Here is a 24,591-nt window from a genome sequence, read left to right as displayed (position 1 = left end):
TCACCAATAGTGGCAGGCAACTCCTCGAAGGACTAGGAACATTTGTTCAGTTAGTGAGACAATGGTGTCCAGCCTTCATTCAGGCTAATGGTGGACACACACAATGTTGATATTTTTCTGAATTTTGAAAACATGAGATGTTACCCCAAGCTCTAAATCTCGTTAAAATGATTTATTTCAACGAAATTGGCTGTTGATATTTCATTTAATGAATAAAGAAATGTTCTGATTCGATGTTATTGTTATTGTGTTTATTTGCAACAAACAGTGATAGACTGTACAAATGGCCTTTCCATTTTTTTCATCAGTATATTTCAATATTTTTTAAAACTTAATTAGACTCTGTTCTGACAGTGCATTAATGAATGCATTGTAAGCATTCCATGATCAGCAATATACAACACAAACTTCAGTTTTGAACTCCGTACAGACTTTTACTGTGTTCAATGCTTATTTGTGTCAAATACAAAGCCAGGCTGGGCTATTGTGGACTGGAGCATTTAAATACAGTAAAAAATACGCTGTTTTGAACAGAATTTTCAAACAACAAACCTGCAAAATGTAAAGGAAAGTTTCAAACCAGTAAAGGTCACAAAATGTGATAAGGTTTCATGAACGTCTCTATAGCTCTTTCTCCTTGAGACATGTTGAAAACTAACATTTGAGGAGCAGGGAAATGGCACTATATGCACAGAAACCATAAATATGTGTGCAGTACAGCCCAATCTGGCCTTACCTTTGTTTGATCCCAAACTAAATCCTTGAAATAACAACAGTGCTCTGACGTAAAAACTAATTAAAAAAAAAAAACAACCAAACAAAAAAAAAAAAACCCAAACAATTAACTATCAAATGACTGCATTAGCAGAGGCATAACAAAAATAATGAAGTCTATCTCCATCAAGAATATTTCTATCTTTGGCATGGAGTTAAAATTGCTGCTAAGAGGTGTAGAAAGGACATATTGCAAACAAATGTGGAATGGACTAGCACCGGAAATGACTGAAAGAAAGTCAAAAAGCATGTAACCAGTGGAATTTAAGGAGAGTACTCAGAATTTCTGAGTGGGGCATTGGCACATTTCACTGGGATTTCCTCTAGATGATCAGTTATCTTTAAGAATATATGGTATCAAAAAGCAATGTTGAGACTAAGAAACCATCAGGATAATAATGATTGTGGAAGAAAAGGTGAAAAGTCGTTTATTCCTTTATAAGTTTACATGTGAGGTGACAAAAACTGAAGCTGAGACAAGGATCAATGGGACTTCGATGTCCAAAAGAAAGCAGTCTATTCCTCATAACACACACATACGTACAACACACATGTGCAGGTGTACACACATGCACACAGCAAAGAGGACAAAAAGAAACTGTGGGATATAGACCACACAAGCCAAAACTGTGAGTCTGATGTATACTTAACATTATACTACAAAATGATGGAGTACCATTACTAAAAGAAATTACAGATCATGACAGTCAAATGATCTTTTGGCAAATGGGAGGTTTGCGGTGTGAGAGTAAGATTACTAAAAGTATGAGGAAAGATGATGTGAGTAGAATTCTACTGGTTGCAAGACATATAAGACAAAAGACTTGCACATAGAAACAAAATTAAAAGTGAATGAAAAATAACTTTGTAAAAGTTTTTAAAAGAAAATACAAGAAAAGCAGGGGTGGATTTATAATTAATTTTCCAAGTTTTAGCTCTTTGGTCTACATAACAGTGCAGCAAAATAAAAATACAATGGATAACAGGATAAAAGGAGAAGGGAATCTCCCAACATTGTACATTAAATATAATTTGTTCACGTACATTCTGACACTCATCTTCTTATGAAGTTAGTATGCAATATGTAATTATTTCACCGAATCAAAAATATAAGTTCTGTATTCACGCACCTGTATGCATGTGCAGGTATTTACATGCATTTGAGAGAAATATGATAACATGCTATCGACAAGTCAGTGCACATATTTTTACATGACTAGATTTGCAAATATTCTCTGCAGGATATTAACAAAGCTCATTAATACAAATGCAAAAGCTTTATGGTCAATTACATCACAAACACAAAATGACAGTTTAGTCAGATGAAAGTGCGGAATGCTCTCATAATTAGCAGGTAAAAACCAATAGTAATGCGTAGAAGTGGTTTACACTTAATTAAATAAAAATATTTAGCATAGGTTTGGACACAAGCATTCTATTTTTTTTAAAGTGTTGTGCAAGAACAAAACTCACACAACCAGAGACATGAACACACACACATAACACCAAGAAACACATGGATACCTGCAAAACAACTGGACAGGTTATAGAGATAAATAAAATAAAATGAAGTAATGCCACCTATTATAATAGCTGTCTTGAAATGGTCTTGATACTCACACCTCCAAGGCAATACAATTACAGCAAGACATTGAAACAAAGCACAAATTAATTTATTTAAAGTTAAATTTGAAACAGTAACAAACAAACAAATAAAGTGTAAGCAAAGAGCAGGGGTAGATCTTTCAAAAATCAGCTTTTAAAAAGACTACTTTCTGGTTTAACTCTGTTCATGATGGATACAACTACAGTACTGTTTTGCTCTATATCTGACAGCAGCATTTCTTTTACCATTTTGGATCATGTTTCACCTGTGCATTAGTAAAGGCAGTAAATGGGGCGATTGTTGCTTTGAAAGTATGGCTAGAAGTTTTTTAAAATCTAGTCTCTCATTGATAGTTACTATTTTTGTCTGGTGCTATTTGCTTTACTATTGAGGGCAGTTGTTTTGTTAAACTTCTGATGTGTTTTTTTTTTAAACATGTGGTTTTTAAAAAAAAAACAACTGTGATAGTCCTGTATTAGTGATTACTTTTGGATTATTAGAACTAAGAACAAACATTTTAATTGAATCATTCGTCTTATCTGTCATTATGAAATATACTCCTGGATATAATATATAGTCAATCATCAGACCTAGGCAGAATGTAATCATATGCACATTGAAAAAGGAATTAGAGCAAGGGATATCAATTACTGGGACCAGAAAAAAAAAATATTCAAGAAATCAACTTCATGAAAGTAATAGGACATCAACAGTTCAGACACACAGGTTTGGGTAAAGCTATAGACAAACAAAAGCTAGCAACCCATGCAGCCTGTTGACAAAATATAGCATGTCCTAAGATTAGAGAAAACAATGCAAAAAATATTTTGTTTCGAACTTTTGGAAGCATGCCAAGCAGAAAGCTGGGATTACCAACAAATAAAACAAATAAGAATTATAACAGTCAAAACTGGACAACACAAGACCAGACAGAACGACATGAATGGTCCTGCAAAAAAAAAGGTATGTTCCACAGACAGTGATATGTCTATAAACACACCAAGATAAGATCTCTGACAGCTGTATTTTCTTAAAAGAGAGAGAGAGAGAAAGAAAAAGGACGGAACTTTCTTAAAAGAAGAAAAGATAGAACACAAGAGTAGGGGGAAAAAACAACACAGACTTTCAATGATTTTCAGAGGCTATTGGTATAATCTGTTTTGGGATCATATCTTAGATTTATTTGTACAATCCCCATCTTCACTGATTCAGCTGTTTGCTGTGTGCTCATGTGAGGGGCTGAAAAAGGTAAAGAGCAAGATGCCTGCAGACATGTGTTGTATTCAAGCATGTGGTGCTGCATGCCGACATGGTCAAGGAACAAAGGAGATCGAAACACACACTTGACCATAAGACTGCAGTAATTCATAACAAAGCCATTTAAAGTAGCTACAGTCAGCCAGATATAAATAAAACCATCTTGTGAAACTCAATATGAGGTTGCTAAAAAATAAGGACATAGTCCAACATTTCAAAAAGCAACCAACAAATTCAACACAGAAATAAAATATGCATTGAAATATTATCTACCGTCACAAGCACACAACAAATCCCCGACTACATACACCTGGGCTATATCAATAAAATAATGATCCCAATAACCAAACTGAAATGGTTATCCAGAATAGTGGACAGAAAACAACTCCTTCCAAGGACAAGACTTGGGAGGTTAGAGACTGGGTGATAATCATTTAGGTCACTGGAATCAAAGTTGGACTTTTTCAATAATTATGTTACAAAAGTATGATAAAAAGAGAAGAACAGAACTCCAGTCTAAAACTATATGACGATCTTATGATGACTGTAGTCAGGGGAGGGGGGAATTGGTGTTTTACACCAAGCCAGCAAGGCTATATCACTGCAAGGCAGCCAGCCCTGTAAACAGATGCTACATTCAGAATCAGTCAAGATACTGCCAAAAGTGGGTCAAATACAAATATTTCTTTGGTGATGTGGTATACTCTTGACAACACAACTACACATCTTCCCTAATCTACAATCTAAGATCATAAGACATTGGCAATGTCTGTATACAAAGACTTCTTGTTTGGTTAGTTCCTAGCCAGTGTTTTGTATGAACAGAATCTCCACTTTCAACAGTATTTATCTCACATCTTAAGGATTGAGCATCTCTTGTCAACAAATATTATTTAGCTGACTATAGCAATAACAAATACATAAACATCAGATCTATAACCATCTATAACAGGAGGGTCTGAAAACAATCGTGTAGGCAGAAAGAGAGGACTTCATGAAATCTGATTATTTAAAAAACATAACAAAATACTAAAATCAGATAAAAAATCCAAGACAATTCTATTTCTCCTAAAATACTTGTTAGGCATCATTTTAATCTTAGCTTTTTCTAAGATCAGTTAAGTCCACCAACCTCAATAATTCCAAATTCACCTTAACACTTTGAATAACAGATCATTTCTCCATCAGTTTTTTTAAGATTTTACAAAAAATGCTTATTTTATGATGATTTTCAATGAACTACTTCTAAAAAAGAGATGAAGCTCTGCTTTTAGAGTACAAACCAGCATAATAAGTACATTTCTGTGGTCATTTCAATTCATTAATTGACAGTATAATAATACTAGTCAAAAATTTTAAAAAAAGCTTAAGAATAAATAACGTGAAGAAGTATGATAAAAATAATGGAAAAGGATGAGGAATATGCTGAGACAGACTAGAGGGACACACACATAAATGTGATACATGCATGTACTAATAAAAGAATGTGCGAACAAAAAGTCGTATAAATAATATTTTTTTTATAAATCCATCTGTTTAAAAAAAATGGGTAAAACATACAGTAAAAAAATATGTAAAAGTTTTTGAACCACACAAAATGATTATTCAACAAACGTAATGTAAGCACAGCATAAAACATAATATCATCAAATGTAAAGGTAAAAATATTCAATTGGTATTTTAAGTGGACTTGACGTGGCCTGTTCACATTTGATTGAGCTATTTGTCAAATATTTGTTTACTACATTTAGTACACCAAAGGTGTATGCACACATGCCCAACCCTTACCCCATATGCATGCACACATGCACAAACAATATATAAATATGCAGACTGACATGGTCATAAATGCACTTTAGAACAAAACATTTTAAAAATAAAGTTTAAAAATGCACATACCAGTCCAGTATATGTGTGCATATTTTTTTGCTTGTGAAAAAGGGAGAGAAAAGCAATGGAAAGAAAAAAAAAACTGCTCATATAAAAAGAACAAATGCTATCCATGCCAAAAAACATTGGTATGTTATGCAATAAGGAACATGTGAAGAACATAATTATCATCAACACATATACACATAAAGTGCAGATGCATGCCATCTAAAGCTGTCTCCTACCACAAGTTATTATCCAACTTCTTTTAAGTGTAAGTCTCTTAAAAAAAGACCACAAATGTATCAGCAGTTGTCACCCAGGTAGTGAACAAACAGGTTTAACTCCACTGTTAGCAAGTTTCTTTTTTTAATCGTGAGCAGTTCTTTTGTAATTGTACTGGTTAAATTTATGCAGTTCAACATTGATCTATTCCTTCTCCCACCATGACTTCAGCATGCATGGATTCAAAGTCTGCTGAAACACTAGTTTCAGTAACATTGCCTGTCAGAAGGTGTGTATGGTGTACATGCACATTCATTCATACATTTTATAAAGATTTCACTATATTGAAATCATAATTTTTATTCCTTCTGACTTTTAAATTCTTTGCATCTACCCCATCCCTCTCACGCAGCAGGATTAAACATATACCTTATGGGCAACTTATATACAGCTGACATTCACTCTGGCTGTTAATAATATAGATGTATAATGATAAATCACAAAAACTCCTGTCTGCATCTATCACAATGCAGAGTAGTACTTTTAGAATTACCCACAGTAGTGCACAATGACTTTTAAGTACTTTTTTTGCATTAGTTTAAGGAAATGTGCAAATAGGGATAAACAAGCCTGAGTCAGTGGTAACATTCACATGACTACCTTATAGCTGTAAAAAAAAAAAAAGAATAATTATAAGCATTGCACTCACAAAACCTACATTTCTGGAAAAAACATGATTCAGCTAAGATAATTAAATTCTTCTGACCTAGCCAAAAAGATTTTGTAACTTCCCCTTGCAATTTCAGATCAAAATATACTAAACATTTATGGAACATATGGGTTCATCAAAAACCAAAGATGAATTTACACAGCAGCTCAGCAGTGTAGTACCTATGTGAATCGCTGAAGAATTATCTTAAGGGTGAAGACCCTTAATAAATAGTCGTTCCCCCTTCCTTTTTACTGTCCTTATACTTCCCATTTCTTCAGTTTCTGCTTATTGCCATTCACTTTGTAGTGTTGTTATTATGTTTATAATCTTGGAATAGGTCTAGTCCTTAGAATAATGTTCATTAGTAATAATCTAGATGCTGCAATATTTATAATGCTAGAAGCAAGCAAGTTTTTAATATTTTCATGGTAGGGTTACTGAGAGTGGTTGCTGGCTTCCTCAGTCTTTGACAAGATAATGTAGCCATGTTAAGAACCTGCACACTCATAAATTTTGTTTAGAGACATTAACAGCAGTAATCTGCAGGGACATCAGGTCACTTGCTGGAGTCAACATGAAAAGTTAATTGACTGAGGCCAGAATCACTAGACACAGTTGATGACTGACAAGCTTCATAAGGCATACCAGTTTTGACAGATGATTTGATAATTAATAAACCATCAGTCAACTAACCTGCCTTGATCACTGGTCATTTTGTCCCAAGACCATATCCCCCCACTGCTTGAGTCAAAACGTCCGGACCATGACCATATTGACCTAAGTAAAACTACGTTGTCCCAACACCAAAAGATGAATCAACCACCAATGACACAAGTAGCTATTAACCCTCTTAGCACGATGGGCCACAATTGTGGCTTTGTTGGGAAACACGACGAAGGCGATTTTCATTCATCCCTTCAACCCCACTTCAAAGGAGCTTTATGTTCAGTATTCAGAATGTAGAGGATTGACCTCTCATTTCTGCATGCCTCTGCATACATTTCTATGTGTATGTAGACAAGATGAACAATATCTGAACAACAACATCTCTACATACTCATTTAATAAGAACCTCCAAATAAAGAATAAACAAAGACTGTCATTTAAAGTTTAGACTAAACTGATAGCCAGCCTTACTTAGCCAGAGGATATTTGTCACCTCACCCAGACAAGTCTTTTGGGCCTGCGATTCTGGTTTCGTCATTTGGACAATGTGGTCTTACTTGGGACAAAATGGTCATGGTTGGGATGATTTGACTTAGGCAGAGAGGTGATATTGCTGGGATGATATGGTCTTGGGGGAAAAATGACCAGCCCCCACCCAAGCCTGCCCTACCCAGCCTGCCCTACCAATGTCTATAGATCTATTACACATAAACTAAATGAGGTCTCTTGACACACATCATTACAACTTGCTTATTTTTTATATCATCATGCATGGTGACAACTGGTAGCTGAGCAATAAGTCCTGAAGTGTAAAGAATTAAGGAGAATAAAACAGTTCAAAATAAACATAGCTGATTCAGATTTTTGAAGCAAAAATGCTAGATCTAACTGCAAATGTTACAATCTTGCACAGACCTTATCAACTGAAAATATTTCAGCGAAATAACATACTACAGTAAAGCAACAAAAAAGCAAACAAACCACTGATTAAAAACAATGGACAGTCAATTTTAAGAGGGAATAAAAACTTAAGACAAAATGTAGGTTATAGCTTGTGTTGTATAAATGTGCACATCAGAGATAGTTCACACCAATTGCACAACACTACACATTACATTTGAAACATATACAGAATAACATTCTTTTTAGAAGTTATTATAGTCCATATTAAAATGCAAATTGATTGGATTTAAGAATAAATATAATGCAGACTATGAACTATTCAATCAACAAGTACTGGCATACACCTATAAACAGTTGTTAGTTGCCTACAATGAGCACGGATGTCACTTATGAAACTGGCCCCTGACCTACTGTGAGGTATCTACCAGGCAACCTGCTGATGTACATCACAGATAAGAAGCTTATATTCATGAAGCTTTATGACCAGACAGGAGCACAGCTAACCAAATCTTTAACTGTTTCATCCTGACAGAGAAGCATCTTCAGCATCAGTGGAAGTGAAACTTCATAGACTTTAAAAAGGCTTTTGACATAGTCTGGCACAAGGGGCTATGGCATTTGATGTGAAAAGGCCTTGTTATCAAAGCATTGTTTGACAACGCAAAGTACTGTGAGATAACCAAATAGGAGCCTACTTTAACATGATAGTAGGTGTCTATCAAAGGTGCTGTTCAACATCTTGGAGAACATCATGCATGAAACCCTCCACAGCCATCAGTGGAAAGCTGATTTGCAACCTATGCTTTGCAAATGACATATATCTGTTAGAAGGCACTAACAAAGAACTGCAAGATCTTATGAGCAGGTAGTTTGAATGAACATGACAAGCACTGATAAAAGCAAAATCATGGTCATTGGCAACACCAAAGCAGAAATCTACATAAATGAGGTACAACTTGAAAAGGATGGCAGCTCCACAGCAGATATCTGCATCAGGATCACAACAGCAAAAGCAGCAATAGCTAAGCTGGACAGGATCTAGTGAAGCCATAATATCAGGTTTACTATAAAGTACAGTCTGTACAAGTCCTAAACCCTGCTTTGTGGATGTTAAATGTGGATTTTGCCTGCTCATAGGAAAGGAGAATCCAGGCATTCAAGATCAAGTGCCTCAGAAGACTGCTCCAGATCTTGTACAGAAAACACAAAACACAATGACTTTGTATGAAGCACAGCTGCACCACTTGTAGGACACCAGGAACCACTACCACAGTCAAGTGGCACAATTTTTGTTTAACACCGTGCCAGCAACTAGGCACAAGCTGCTCTGGTTTGGTCTTGTGACCCAGCATTACACCTAGCTGAAGACTGCCCAAGTTACCTTGGAGGGTAGTTGATGCTGCGTTGGCCAGAATGTCAAAGACTGGATTGGTTGTCATGTGCAAGGTCTGCTCACTATTTCCCAAAATAGGCATGAGTAGCAGGCCTTGTCAGTTGCAAACCTAATCTATTGAAGTCCCTCCCAATAACCTTCTTACAAGATAAATATGGTGAAGATTGTGAATGTTCCTATTCAAATTCAATGATTGGAAACTGATACATACCCATTTTGACAAATTTAGTCTAACAAGCACTCCATCTCCCTTTTCATATGTTTCTGTGTTGTTTGATATTATGTTTAATATTTACTGATGGAGCATCTCTTTAGTAAGGGTGCATAAAACTGACCTTCCGTATCATCTTGCTCTCTTTTTCAATGTTTTTCCTATAATTTTCAGTTTGGTTTGGGGATTTTCCTGTTTTAGCTGAACAAGAAATGCAGTCTTATCATTTTAGATACATTCCTGTTGTGCTGGTTGGATCGCTAACCTTATCAGAAGCTCATCAACCACGTGATTAATTTTTACCTGCCAGATCACTACTTAACCTTGAGATAAATTACCAGTGGTAAATTGTCAGCCTCCACAACTATGAATGGTGGCTAATAAATTGACAGGTCAAGGATAGTTATATATATTTTACTATCAACTGATTGTACGTCGCCTAAGCCCCATTTATTCCTTTAAAGCAAATATGATTTTCATTTACAACAAAGAAAATGCTTTGAACACTGCTTGATGCCTGTCTTACAAAGAAAATAATTCATCCAGCTACACAGACATTTCACACCTCTTTGCTTCTGAATTCACAATTCGCTCAATAAGTACTGGTGTCTAAATCTATTAGTTAAATGTTCTCTATATTTTTCAGATAAACATTTTACTTTTTAGTGCCTGAAATCAAGACTGAAAGAAAAATTCTAATGCATAACATATTTATCTCAAAAAGCTAATGTTAACAAAATATTCTATTTTATGCAAATAATGTTTTGCATGAAGTGCATCACACAAAGTACACCTCACTGGATAGACAAATTCAATAATTTGTTTATGTGCTAGAATCCTGCAGGTGCCAGTCCCCTAACCAAAATAAAAAAATGCATGCCAATATTTATCGACAATGAAGCAATCACAGTAAAAATAATAGAGAGTAACTCACAAAATCAGAACACAAAAGACAAAACAAGACACCAGTTCCAGTCAATATTAATCTTTAGTAAAAAGCACAACCAGATGATGATACCACAGACTTGTTCTGTGATCATACTCTATATTGCACAGCTGACATGCACTTCCTGCTTTACAGTGACCACCTACCTAACATAATACATAATGGTCAAAGTTGCTGGATAATGCAAATGTAACGAAAACACACAAATACTTGTCACTGCTATAAGCATGTACTATAAGACTAAAATACATTTAAATTTGGCATTATGTGTAAACACACAGTGGATTTGTTTTCAGATCTATGGCAACAGACAAAAGTCTGGCTTGAAAGCAATGTACACAACAATTTTTAAAAAATCCTGCTGACAACTAGAAAACATGAATGGTATTCCAAGCACATAATGCCTTGTTCAAAGACAACCATTAACATGTGATACATCAACTTTGTTCCCATAATATTTAATAGTCCATCATTGTGATTTAAACATATTTGCAAAGAAATCTTGATCCCACGACCAAATATCACCAAAAATAATAATTTTTATATTGTGCCTGGTTCTATATTAGAAGCTACTCAACCCACACACACACACCCAAACAAACATGTGCAGGGCTAAAGTGTTTTTATTTTTTAAGTTTCATATATCTGTGCATGTTGTAAGTGCACAGGCAGGGAATTGCAAATTGTGGGTCCAAATACTGCAGAAGAGTGCTTGCCAAAAGTGGAAAGCAAAAACTTTGGAATCTGAACAGGAAGGCTTTCAACAAGGACAGCAATGGGGCAGCAGAATCATACAGTCACACAGAAATGATAAAGATATACAAAACCACATCACAAAACCTAGGGCTGCAGGTACATTGTAAACAGAACTTATCTCAATAAGGACTCCTGAGAAACATACCTATGGACAACAGGAATGGATCTAATATTTCTAACAGCTACTAACTATGCATATTGGGTGAAAAATGATTCAGATCAACTGAGCATTGTGTCCTGAACACCAAAAATTGATGAAAGCCATATCAAATGCTGTAGACAAGAAGAGAGAGTAATGGTCAGATACATTCAAAAGATTGTTCACTGCTTAAACTAAAGCTGTCTCAGTGCCATACAACTTACAACAGGCTGACTGGTAAGGTTAGCCTCCACATGACCAATGAGCTGCTGAAGAACACCATATTCAAGTACTTATAAAGTTAATTCTTGGAAAAAGTTCATGTAGACACTAGAAGAAAAGATCTGAGAGAACAAACTGATAAGACACTAAAGAAGTACCACCAAAGCCGTTCAGGTTGACGAAACTTATGCTTAGCGTTGATGATTTCAGATTTCATCCAAGGAGTAGATGGCCATGCAGACACCTTGCACACTACCAATGGTGCATGTAAAAATAGCAGCAGACATGCATTATAGCCAACCCAGATTTCATCTTGTGCAGTAAGAAGAGTGAGTCATGAAAGGTAAAAAAAAAACTACTTATTTTCAACATAAATCTTTGTTTCCAGAAAATTCTTTATCAGATCTGTGTAATGAAAATAAACCAAATAAATGAATCTCAATGTTAGGTTCTGAGCTAGGTCTTCAAATTTTTGCTTAACAATAACATAAACCCTCTTGAGAATGCTGTGTCTTGTGTTATTAGTTTAACAATGTTATGTGCTGCTGCTGTCCAGACATAAGGCAATCACTGAAATCTTAAAAGGCAAATGAGCACTTACTGGAATACTTATAATATTCACACTGTCTCATGTCAATGCCACAGCTTGTGACTTGTTTGAAGATGCGTTATATTTTAAAGGTGTTATTGTTTTGTACCCCAAAAACTTCAGACATCATATTTGTCAATGAAAATCTAGTAAATTGTGTTAGTATGACTTTTTCAAGGCCTGCTGAAGAACTTTATTCACTGAACTTATTATGTCCATGCAAATAAGAAAATCAGAAAAAGATGTGCCCCATTACTGAGCGGCAATAATTTGTTCTGCTACATTCAAAATTAAAATGGAACTTGTACTTATTCTGATAGAGTTGTAAGAGACATGGTGTGCAGTCCCCTTGCCTCTCTTACATACACACATACACACTGAATACACACAGTATTCACATTTTAGGAGAGCTGGCGTACGCATTCTGCCAGGCTGGTAGCACTCGATTTGAGCAGGAACTTGAGACGATAGAAATCTTCTAAAGAGACACCCATTCCCAAACCCTCTGCACTGCGAGCGAATCTGCCCACAGTTGCTGCTCGCTCACGTTCCAACCAGGCATATAAGTCCTGCTCAACACTGCTGCACTCTCCCTCCATAACTCCTGCCTCAGTGCTGCCACCGCTACTTGCAACTGCAAGGGCATAATCAGTTTCTTTGCATGGTCCCCATAATAAATATTCTACCACTGAACGCACTTGGGCAAGACATTCTATTCTACGTCCTTCAAGCAGAGCACGTAACTTTTCCACTGTGGCTATAAGGTTTACCTCTCCATCATTGTCATTTTCTTCTTCAGGAGCATTGTAGAAATCTTGTGCTGCATCCTGTAGTAATCGGTCCAAAAAGCCACACATTGCTTCTCCTTGAGGAACATCAGGAGCTCTCTGATGAGGCAAGAATGCTACAACCTAAACATAAAAACATAAGCCCATGCGCATTTAAAAGAAGTATAAATGTAGTGGGGTAAAATATTTTGTTCCTTATGATCAGGTAAAGCTCAGTGCCAGATGCTATTTTCTTATTCTATTCTTGAGATACACACCTACAAACATCAATGTGCACCCCATTAGCCCTTTAAAGAGTTACTAAACCTTAGTCACACACTGTGAATACATTTAACTATAAACCCAAGTATTTAAGGAACACATACATACCTTGCCACGCAAGTCATGGCGTGCAATAAGAAAAACATCACCAAGATCTGTCTCTGTCACTGTAAATCCTCTATCCAGACAGTGAGACATTGCACTAAGAAGTTGCAGGGTTGCCATGAGTAACACTCTCAGGTATGAATCTGGGTCATGAATTAGTGTTTCCCGTAGCAATGTCAGGTGGGATGCCAGACTCTCTGCCACATCAAATATTCCAACAGCAATAAAACAGCGTGCCAAACAGGAATCATAAACTGAGTTCTGTAGCAGCTGACTTGTTTTGATAAAGTCTGCTGTCAGGAATGAGAAGGGAACATTATCCGCAAAAACACACACTGGACGCAGCAGGCTGGGATGACTAGATAAGCTCATCTCTGCTGCTGGGCGAGAATGAAGAACCTGGAAAAAAAACCCATTGGAAGAATATAAACATGCAGTTATATTATTACTCATGCTTATATAATGCTTTCTAGAGGATCCAACAGAATAAACAAAACATATAGATACTACTTTTTGTGGATGAAATGGTTCTTAAAAATGGACCAGAAAATACCACCTTTCCTAATTGTTAATATACATCTTACACAGGATCAATACAGGTACAAGTGATATGATACCATATTGTCATAGGGAGAAATGTTTGCAGTCTACCACATGAGTAGCTCAGTCTACAGCATCTGCTAATGAACTACAACAGTTATGTTTGCACTAATGTAAGTTGCATAATTCAATAACAATATGAAGAAAATATAATAAAGAACTAGACAGATGAAAAATTTGCAACAGCAGATAACTGAAATGCATTTTTTTAAAGTGATGAATGTCAGACATTGCCATCAAGGCACACGTTTGTTGGCACAGCACCGTTAGATACACATAGTGATGCAGTTTTAATATCTATGTGAATTAGTGTACACTAGTGATCACAGCAAATAACTGTTTTGTCATTGTCATTTTGCAGAGAAGATTGTTGAAGTAATGTTTATCTGTAAGTATAACTGCATTAAAACATCATTTAAGACATCACTGTGAACACAGACTGTGGTGCTTAGTTATATTTTTCATGTAAATAATATAAAGTGCTGAGAGCCAGCTGCATGCTGGGTTTTATGCTACAGAAGCATACTTAATTATGAATATTAAATTGGCTATTATCTAAAATTTACTAATTAATATGCCTCACTTACAAAGCCTTGCAAGCAAAGTGTTATATATATATAAAAATGTTTATCACAGTTGCAAAGCAGGGAGAAGAGATTTGTTTGACAAAAAACATTCATACTTGTCCAAGGTCAAGCCAGGTGATCCCACCTGATTAGAGGCAAGGTTGCTAGTAATTAATACATGGTTGACAGTAAGATAGTCATCTTTTTACACCTGCAGCTCATGTCAGTTCAGTGAGAAATCTTAAAAGCTGGTTGAACAATTATTATAAGCATGCAAATACATGTCATTTTGCATATTTCTAATTATTTTCAGTTTGTTCCTGATCTTACGGTACAGTACAAATTTCTTACAGAACTTTTCAAGTTTTTTCGGTTTCTTATGGTATCAAAATTATAGATTTTTGGGGGGACCAGACTTGGTAGTTTTAGATGGTACTTATCAAAGTGTTGTTTTTAATTCATAGTTTCATGTTTCTGCTTCCATTTCCACCTTTGTACCACATGTTCTATAATAAACATGCTATCATCCGTACACACTAGTTTTTGTTTAATATACTGTACACATGTGTGAAAATATGCAGATCTATGAATTTTTTATGTGACACTCCTAAATGAATCACGGTGGCATCATTTGAATTCTTCCATTTTTGGCTTTTCCTATTTCCGATTAAGCCACATTAACTTGGAACAAATTACTTGTTAGCCTTCATCATGCTGATACTTTGACCATCTTGAAGTTCAAACTTAAGAGGTACTTTTTCAGAATTAATGATTTCACCCTTCATGAGTACATGAGTGTATGGACCTTTGCATGCAAGTTTGTTACAGAATTGGCCTGGTTCAAGCTTTTATGTGTAAAGCATTCTACAATTTGCTTTAACAACAACAATAATGATATTACATGTAGTGCATTTCCCTACTTGGCATTTAGTTTGATGCGTTAACCAAATGAGAGACATGAGAAACAAAGCAGAACACTTGCAAACTACAAACATAAAGGGGGCGGAGAGAGCAAGATGGTAAAAAAGATCTTCACACTGTTTGTAGTAACCTAGCCTTACTGTACAAACACACCAGGCTTGATAGCTGAATAAGAAAATTCCCACATTGACGTAGCTCTCATTTTCCTCCAGCTAATGTCCTGATAAACAATGGAGGCTACTGGACTTCTATATAAACACAGTGCAGCACTGCAGCACTATTTCTTTGCAAATCAATAATCTTACCATAAGGGAAAATAATTTACAAAAAAGTACAACATGAAAGTAGGGGCATGATTACAAGGTCATTCTAAATGTGTGAAACATGCAAAATAAAGTGTAACAAAAAACACCAACAAACTTACTATCCCCCCCCCCACCCAGAAATAAACACAAAAAGCAACTAAGTTGCATATAATAATACTATTACTAGATTATGTTAATATAAATCTCATGATACAGCTGATGCTCTGATTTACAACTAAACTGGGAAGATTCTGTCACAAGTGCAAGTTTGCAACAGTAATAGACAACAAATGCATCACTAATAAGTTGGGGTTTTTTTTTATCATTTTCCTCCCTTTTCTTATAAATTTATTGTTATGCTCACCATCAACTGGCAGGCACAGTTGTTGGCCCTGAACTTGGAATTGTAAACTACACAGCGTCCGGATGCATGCAGAGCCTGGCCATAGATATCGAAATCAGCCCACTTCAGCTGGGAGCTGGATGGTAGATTCAGTTTATCATGGCCTAACAACCTTTCACACTGCACATACACATCTTGTAATGTCTGGAAGCTCATGGTAGTCAAGCGCAGAAATGTCTCTCGTAGCTTGGCCTCCCCCAATGTGACCTGTGCATTTGGACGATTCATTGACACATACTGGTCAGAGCCTGCAGTGTCAGGTCGCTTGGGTCTACGTCGTGGGGCTGGTCGAGGGCGAGAAAGTGTACCACCACTAGATGAATGTGTATCAGATTCTGAAGAAACTGTCTCTTTCGAAACAGAACGTGGTGCCATCTGTGGAATTGGTGGTAATGGAAGGAGTTCTCCATTGCTGTCTAGTGGTTGAGAGTGACCATGACCTAATAGTGAAGAGGTCATAGATGAGGTCATAAATGGAGATGATGATAAAGGCTGTGAGGAAAGAGGAAGGACTCCTAACATAGAAGATGTCATTGGTGATGGCTGTGACAAAACAGATATGTGTTGTGTCAGTACTGAAGACTGTGATTGTGGAAGAACAACTGTGGCTCCCACATGAGATGCTGTCTCCAAAGGCCTTTTCTTTTTAGGATTTGGTAATGTCATGGCTCGCACTGAGCCCGCATGCCTGCCATCCATACGAGTCCAGGATGCCTGTGAAGATTCACCCATCTGTTCAGCCCCAGACTTGCTTTTTATGTCACTAGCATCACTGTTTGTCCGTTCAGAACCAATACTGTACATGCCTATTTCCTCATATATGGGCTGTGATGCCAGCAGAAGTCGTCGTTCTTCTGTCAGGGAAAGCTCATCAAAATCTTGCCCTTGCCTCTCTGATATCTGTGTCTGACAATAACATCGGACTTTAAATTTTTAACAGATAAATTTTCTTACCTATTATCTATCTTATTCATTAAACCCCACAAACCCCTCCTCTCCAACACTCAAACAACAATGAATGTGCAGAATACACAATATTACTACGAATAAGCAGTAACTAAGTTAAAGATCTATTGACCCAATATTAAAATATTAATGCATTTGCACACATTTTGACCTAGCTTTACACCATTCTGAATCATATGAATATATTATACTGAGCCTAACATACATATTCCCCATGACAAAAAATTTTTTACATTGGTCTCTAAGATGTAAGTCTGCTTAGCAGTAAACTGGGTTTTAACATTTGAATTCTGGCTCAGATATTGTATAAATAAATTATAAATAGCTGTAAGTTTTGACTGAGGTGTTATCAAATTATCTTGCAATGTGCTTTGCTTTAAAAAAAAAAACCCTCTTACCTCAGCAAACACAATTCTGACTACACTGTGTAGTAGATGTTTCTTTTCGAAAGAGAAATGATACTTCCCTTAGAAGGAAAGAAATCTTTTGGTGTTAGAAAAAAAAGGGGATAACTTTTGACTAGCAATTTATCGTGAGGTCTTCATGATCTTCCAGCAAGCCAATTGCTTCTTTCCCTATGGTTTGGTACCAGATGTGTGCACCAGATGGTCATTTGATGCCACATGGTGCAAATATAACCACGAACAATGGCTATCAAAATGAGGTAGAAAAAGAGGTGACTTGCTTGTTGGAAATGCACTTACTTCTAGTGATGGTCTGAATATGTAAATTATTGTTTATTTATGACACCAAAAGAACCTATTAAAATAATGCAGAATCAAAGCATTTTTTTTAAATAATGGAAGCTCTAACCTGTGTTAATGACAAAGAGGTTGTGGATGCAGTAGTGACAGCATTACATAGTATAGGGCTTTCTTTTCTTCCTGTTTCTTCTTCCACTTGCCCATCATCATTTGTAATAATGCTGCAACTTGCAGATCCTAAGTTAGCTGCCTGGAGTGATTCTGAATGCTCCACAACAGTTGTATCAGACGATGTGGATGTAGCTGATGAAAACACAGATGAGGGTACAGGCTCCAAATATCCTTCAGCGGGTATGTTGGGACACAATACTCTTGGAGAAGAGGGTGGATCATAAAAAGGGAATGAGCCACTTCCTCCTTCTCGAGGCATTATAGCTTCATACAGGTTTTCCAGTGATCCCAAAGGGGATAAGATGGGAAGGTCAAGGTCATCAAAGCCTTTCTCAAGTACCTGTGATCCAGATACTGCTGAAAGAATACACATACACGAATATCATGATCATCCACATGCACCTAACCACACAATGTAAACACACACACAAAATTTTGTACTGTCCACAAGCTGCCAAAATAAAAAATTCAGCGAGTAGTATACTATTCTAATTCCATTAGCCCCTGGATGATACCACTGTTTTGCAAATATTTAAAACAAAATCATACAAATAAGAACATACTTGAACACAGATTATTGCTTGTACTCACCAGCAGCAAGAGCAGGATCATCACCCAAGGAAATCGTATTACGACGATTTTCTAACACAGCAGTGTTCGTAATATCTGTCACAAGCTGGAAAACACACACTTTCACATTATTTTGCTGGTGTGTAAGAGAACAATCTAAATTTGAATTTTTCTGTCCTTTTTTTTTTTACATTTTAGTAAAATTATTAGTCCCACAGTGTATTTTGAAAGAATGTTCTGCAGCCTGTGGAGAGGAATTCCACTGGTTCAACTCTTGCTTAGAAAATCTTCCCTTCCCCACCCAGCAAAACATACAACCAACATGAGTGATTTATCAGAAAATGTAGCAAAAAGAGAGAGTTGGGCTGTCTTCCACATTACACCATTGATACATTGAACAACTTACATCCACTTCCTCTATGGCTACCAGACTATAATATAAGACTCTTTACCTTTTATGTTTCCAAGGATATTCAGATCAAATTTACACTTTACAGTCAGTCTGCACTTAAAGATATCCATGTAATAAAAATTCAAATACCTCCTTTTTTCATCTCAAACCATCTCCCACCCTAAAAAAATATCACACTTATCTGTACACACTCACTAGCATGTGTACAAAGACATATCTTCATGTATATAAACTTATACATGCATGGACAAACATACTTAAGACAAAAAAACAACTCACCACAGGTCCTGAAATGTCTGATGGATTGATCTTTTTGCCACGTTTCTCAGCATCACTGATGGATCGTGCACGTTTTACTGAGGGAGGCGCTGGGGCACGAGACTTGCGATTGACACTAAGTTTGCCAAGAAAACCTTTTTTACCTGGCATGGCAGTGGGGAGCTCAATCTTCTCTACAAAACGAGTGGTGCTCTCAACCTTGAAGGTATCTTCTATATGGGTGTCTGGAGGTGTCAAAGAGACAGGAGAGCTGGGCTGAGACTGACAGTTTGTTTCTTCAGGGACAGGGGATGACGGAGGTGATTGTGAAGTTGCTGTGCCAATGGGTTTCCCTCCAGTTGGGGGTGAGGGAGGAGGGACAGACATGGATTTCCGTGTCTCAGATTTAGCAACTGTAGTCTGGGTTTCACTGCGGGTGGCAGGGGTCTCAGGTTTGAGGACAGATGGAGATCCCAGTCCACTCACACGTTGCTCCAGCTCTCGAGTTAAGCTGTTAGTTCTGGTGTTCTCTGCTACACGAGAGGGAGGCATTGGAGGAGGAGTACGTTTGGGGCTCTTAGCTCGCCGTCGAACAGGATCAGCACCTGATGATATCTCTGCAGGTTCCTTTTCGTCAGAAGTTTTCCTTGACAATGATTTGCTTTTGGCACCTGTTGCTGTGTTGTCATCTTTAGCATTTGGGAGGACTTTGTGCTGGGCAGGTGGGGAGAACTTGGCAGCTGTTCTTTTCAGAATCTGTTTAGGGCTTGACAATCCTTTGCTCTTAGGCTGTACTGGAGGACTAGACATTGGCTGCTGGGAGGTCATTACATCAGCACTCTCTGATGCAGTAGTTCTGTTTGGTGTCTGCGAATCTGAAAGCTCTTGTTCAGCTCCTGAAGGCAGAACACGGAATTTAGTCTGAGGTGATGTCTGTAATATCTTTTTTTCATTTCCTTGAGTGTCATGTGAGAAATCAACAATTCCTGGGGCCAAGGAAATAGTCTCTGGCTTGATTTCTGTCCTTTGAAGCAACTGAATGTCTGGGTTATTTGACTCAAATGAGTCAGAACTCTCTCGGCCCCGTCTCAGAATATTTCTAAAGAAGGAAGTGATGCCCTTCTTAGAGCGCCCTGCATCATTCCCCTTTTCGCTACTGTCTCCAGTTTCTGGGAGGTCATCAAAACTAGGAAGAGGCAAGGTTTGTGCAAAAGACCTGGGAATTTCCTGGCCTGGGGGAACAGGCAAAATAGACCTACCTACTGTGACCATTTTAAATACTGGTTCTGGTTGCATTTGACTCCTTCTTTTAGGTGATGCCCCAGGTTCAGGGGGAGGCGAACTTGGAGGACGAGGTGCTGGTCGTTTTGCTCGATTCTGTTTGGAAAGATCAAGAGTAGCTGCCACAGAAGCCATGTGAGCTGCAAAATCTGATTTTTGACAATTTATTTTGCTACGAGATGAAACCTCCGAATCATCCGTAGAGGACTCATTTTCACCATAGCTAGCCAACATGTCGTTTAGGAGGTCAAGAACCTGAAGTCCTGCTGCTGTTGTAGAGTCGGTTAGTTCCCCTTCAGTCTCTTCTTCACTCCAACTCTTCCCTTCTACACGTTTTAATAGTTCAATACTGTGCCGTGGTTTGGCTCTGATTTTCAACTGTGAGGAGCTTCCAGCACTGCTATCAGAAGAACCAGGCTGACCCTGACTTGAGCCACCACTGTTGTCTGAACTGCTGCCAGCCCGTGGCCTTCGCTGAGGAGTAGATGATGAAGGGTAGTCGGAGACATCATAAAGACACTCTGTGATGTCACCAACAGTGTATGAGTGCTGATTGTGGCTATGCCTGATTATGTTCACAATTTTGTAAGGTGCTATGACTGGTTCCATTACAATTCTTCCCTCACCATCAGATATCAATGAAGGATCATCTGACTGTGAAGATTTCTGCTCTTCTCTCTCAGGCACTAAATCTTTCACAGTTTCGAATTCTGAGGGATTGTTTTCACTCTGCTTTTCATCATCAACATTAGCATGCCAAGACAAGTTGAGATCCATAGAAAGGTGCATGCTGCTGGCAGGAAAAATGTTTTCAACATTTATCTTGGAGTTTGTAGACTTTTTGCTGATAGGAAATGTTCCAGATCGTGCAACAGCATCACAATCTCGCAAAGTCTGAAAACGATGAGTCTGGAAAAGAGCATCAGGATTTACATCTTCAAATTCATGGCTGACCTTTTCTGTTGGTTTAGTGTTGGTCAAAGCCTGAGATAAATTCTTCAAATCAGAGTTCCACAGAGTGTTCTCAAGTGCAAGAAGTGCGAAATATTTTTCTTCATCTGTAAAGGACAATGTTCCCTCACTTGATGATGGTGATTGATCCTGCTCTTCATAAAAAATGTTATTATCTAAACCACCATCATAGCCAATAATATCAGGTGAAGTGTCTACAAATGCTACACGTGAGCCTCGCTTCAGTGATTTCTTATTGCCTCCACCTTCCTTTCGTTGTGCCAAGATCCCCTTACTCGGTATGCCTGCAGACTTTGCAGGGCTTAAGCCAATATCCAGGGTTCTAGTCTCTGCTGCAGTATTTGATACCTTCTCAGAAGCCTGCCCAGTTCCAGAGACACTTTCCTTGTTTTGTCGTATAATTGGCCCTGATACATCTTTGCTTTCTCCAACACCTTTACGTCTTGAAGCAGGCAGTAAGGTTACATCTGCTTCTGCTGTTGATGTTTGCACTGCATCATTTGAAGATGTGCTAGTGTGGTAACGGCCAAGACGGTGTGTACTAGATGATGATGCTACTGTAACTGTAGTATTTGAAGGATGTTCTGTGCGTGGTCGTTGGCAGTTGCTGCACAATTCTGGCCGCCATGCATTCTGGGAAAACTCTGAGCAGGATGAAACAGCAGCTGCAGACATCTCATTGAACAAACTAAGTGGAAGGTCCCTGCATACCAAACCTGAGGGGGAATGAGAGAAAAGATGCCTGGACAAATAAGCTTTTTCCACTAAATAAAATTTTCTTGAAAACTGGAATCTGAGGTTGATTTCAAATTTAAATCATCTATAAGGACTCAAAAACAGCTTCTAACCAAAATACTGGGATTCTTTAACTCAAGAGTAACAGAGTTATGTGCGATACAGAATGAGTCTTCAGTTAAAGATGTTCTTCTAGTCCTAAAATTGAGTGAGTTATAAAGGTTTGAAGAGTGCAAGTCTAGTGGTAAAATGTTGACCCTGACCACCATTGTGGGCCACTTCTTTGAAACTGCTCTCAGCAATTTATAACTCATATCATGGTGGTGGGTCATGTATATTCAGCACTATACATGTTTGAACATTGAAATATACATATAAACTACAATGCATGCTACATAAACTTTGGGTGTCAAAGAAGCCAAAGGATTGCCTTACTTCAATTCTGTTTTTGAGTTATGTAACAAAGTATTCTGCAGTTAGTTTTAAATTTTGGGAAAAGATTATGCCAGAAATCCTTTACCTCTCATGTCTCTGGTCTCAACCTTCTTTACTAAGTCTTGAAGCCAAGGTGTTTATAAAGATTAACTGTATTTTCTTACAGAGATGTATCATGTAGCTCTGTAATCATCTCTTCAACTAACTTGAGCAGTATGTATTGTCTAAAAAAGTATTTAAAGATGTCTTATTTTTAATTAGCACTTCCCCTTTTGCCACCTTTAAGTATAACTTCTGTATGTGGTCAGTGGAAAATACTCAAGTAGCAGACGCACAACACACCCCATGAAAAAAAAACATGTCAACAAAAATTAAGATATATATACACACATCCCAAACTCAAGAGAACTACACATTGGTCAAACAGAAAAATATAGCACTTAACAACATGAGAACAAATAATCATGATATCTATGTAGTTCTTCCAGAAGGAATTATTGTTATAATCTCCCCGAAGGAAGTCACAAGTGTTTAATGTAAAAAGGTAGAAAAATTTGAGTGTTAGAAGCTCAATATTAAAACTTCAAGTATAATGAGCTAGAATTATTGTTAGAGGTCTACTAGAGTACATGTTTTGAAAATAACCTGGCTAAGGTACTGGAAAACACAAGGCTAGAAACATCACTATGCTCAGATAGTAATTTCCATGGAATAAACATATGCCTTAACTCTTCTGTTGGCTATAGCCTTCTTGATGATGTAAGTTTATTTAAGTATATTTGGCATGGGTTTTACCTCTTTTTGTGCATGATGATATTTTCTACTTGTAGCTGGAAAACAGAAAATTGGTTTCACTCGGATTTTGTGATATTGTATATAATACTGGGTTCGGCCTACTGGTTTAAAAAGTACTTTCTTGTGGACAGAATTAGTTATATATAAGCTTAGAAGATAATACCTGTTTTACTAAAGAATTGGTGCTGTACCATGTTGCTGATAATGATGACGTTATATTCCTTGTATCAAAGATTTAACTACCAATGGCCAAATACTGAGACAGCTTAACTGACCATTCTTTTCACCATAAATAGTAAATGTTTTGGAAATAGTAAAAATAACATATAATTACATTTGCTTCAACTTTACATAGCTTAATACTGTTTGTTCAATCGTCAAAAAAAATTTTTTGTCGACACACCCTAGCCATAATGTGTTTTGCTTCGAATTTACTTATTTTCCAATTGACAGATCTGTCTGCTGGTCCATGCGTCACCAGTAAGGAATGGCTCCACTTTCTGCAATCGATCGATGATGAGCATGCAAAATTCAACATGCCGGACAAGACCGGTCAAATGTAAGACAAAATTAAAAGATTGTTTTGATTCTCAAAGAAGTTCTCCACATCCAATCCTTTACACAAGATGTTTCAGTAATAAAGGGTAGCATCGGATTTTCAGGGAGGGGTGGGTGGTGAACGGTGTACGTATTTTTACATGTCAATGGCTTTTGTCTCGCTTCGGTCTGGACACTCTAAGAATCACTGTGTGGTGCTATAGCAAAACAAATTAAGATCATTAATTTCAAAACTGTAACAAATATTCATAAAAGATCCACCAATCTTTCTGACAAGAAGTCCACTCACCCTCTCAGACTGTAATTTGAGATTTTTATAGCCCTTTTTGTCGTTCCCCAGGTCTACCTAAACATTTGCACCCAATATTTGCATACATCCTGACATTGACCTCTGCTCTTTCGCTCCGGGTACGATTTTGTAGCTACTCTCTTTCTCTATGTACCATTTACTTTCGAACCTTAATAAATATGTTTTATAAAAATATTCTTTAAGTTTTTAGATAATTACATTTGTCAT

At 37.2% G+C, this 24,591-nt stretch overlaps 1 protein-coding gene across 4 annotated transcripts; it reads right to left on the bottom strand.

The window, feature by feature from the left end:
* Positions 1-413: 413 nt before the first annotated feature.
* Positions 414-24,475, bottom strand: LOC112556923. 4 transcript variants are annotated; one of them, XM_025226376.1, is made up of 8 exons: positions 24,364-24,435; positions 23,517-23,551; positions 19,320-22,267; positions 18,650-18,734; positions 17,997-18,415; positions 16,179-17,123; positions 13,426-13,821; positions 414-13,179 (listed from the first exon to the last, which is right to left on the bottom strand). In XM_025226376.1, exons 3-8 carry the CDS (start codon positions 22,224-22,226, stop codon positions 12,670-12,672), a joined length of 5,262 nt encoding a protein of 1,753 aa, XP_025082161.1. In that variant the 5' UTR covers positions 22,227-22,267; positions 23,517-23,551; positions 24,364-24,435; the 3' UTR covers positions 414-12,669. The 4 variants fall into 4 exon arrangements, with proteins under 4 accessions (XP_025082161.1, XP_025082162.1, XP_025082159.1 ...); XM_025226377.1 differs by lacking the exon at positions 24,364-24,435 and adding an exon at positions 23,952-24,012; XM_025226374.1 differs by lacking the exon at positions 23,517-23,551 and having other exon boundaries at positions 24,364-24,475.
* Positions 24,476-24,591: the final 116 nt, after the last annotated feature.

This window comes from Pomacea canaliculata, linkage group LG2 (genome assembly GCF_003073045.1).
Source record: "Pomacea canaliculata isolate SZHN2017 linkage group LG2, ASM307304v1, whole genome shotgun sequence".
NCBI classification, from domain to species: domain Eukaryota; kingdom Metazoa; phylum Mollusca; class Gastropoda; order Architaenioglossa; family Ampullariidae; genus Pomacea; species Pomacea canaliculata.
Note: the sequence above shows the minus strand (reverse complement) of the source record. Positions and strands in the feature narration are given on the sequence as shown.

Bases quoted from the DNA above. Each gene is read 5' to 3' on its own strand.
- LOC112556923 (XM_025226374.1), bottom strand. From the start codon at position 22,226: ATGTCTGCAGCTGCTGTTTCATCCTGCTCAGAGTTTTCCCAGAATGCA. The intron at 13,822-16,178 runs GTGAGCATAACA...TTTTTTTTCCAG, and splicing joins ACTGTGCCTGCCAGTTGATG to GTTCTTCATTCTCGCCCAGC. The intron at 13,180-13,425 runs GTATGTATGTGT...TTTTATGTTTAG, and splicing joins GCCATGACTTGCGTGGCAAG to GTTGTAGCATTCTTGCCTCA.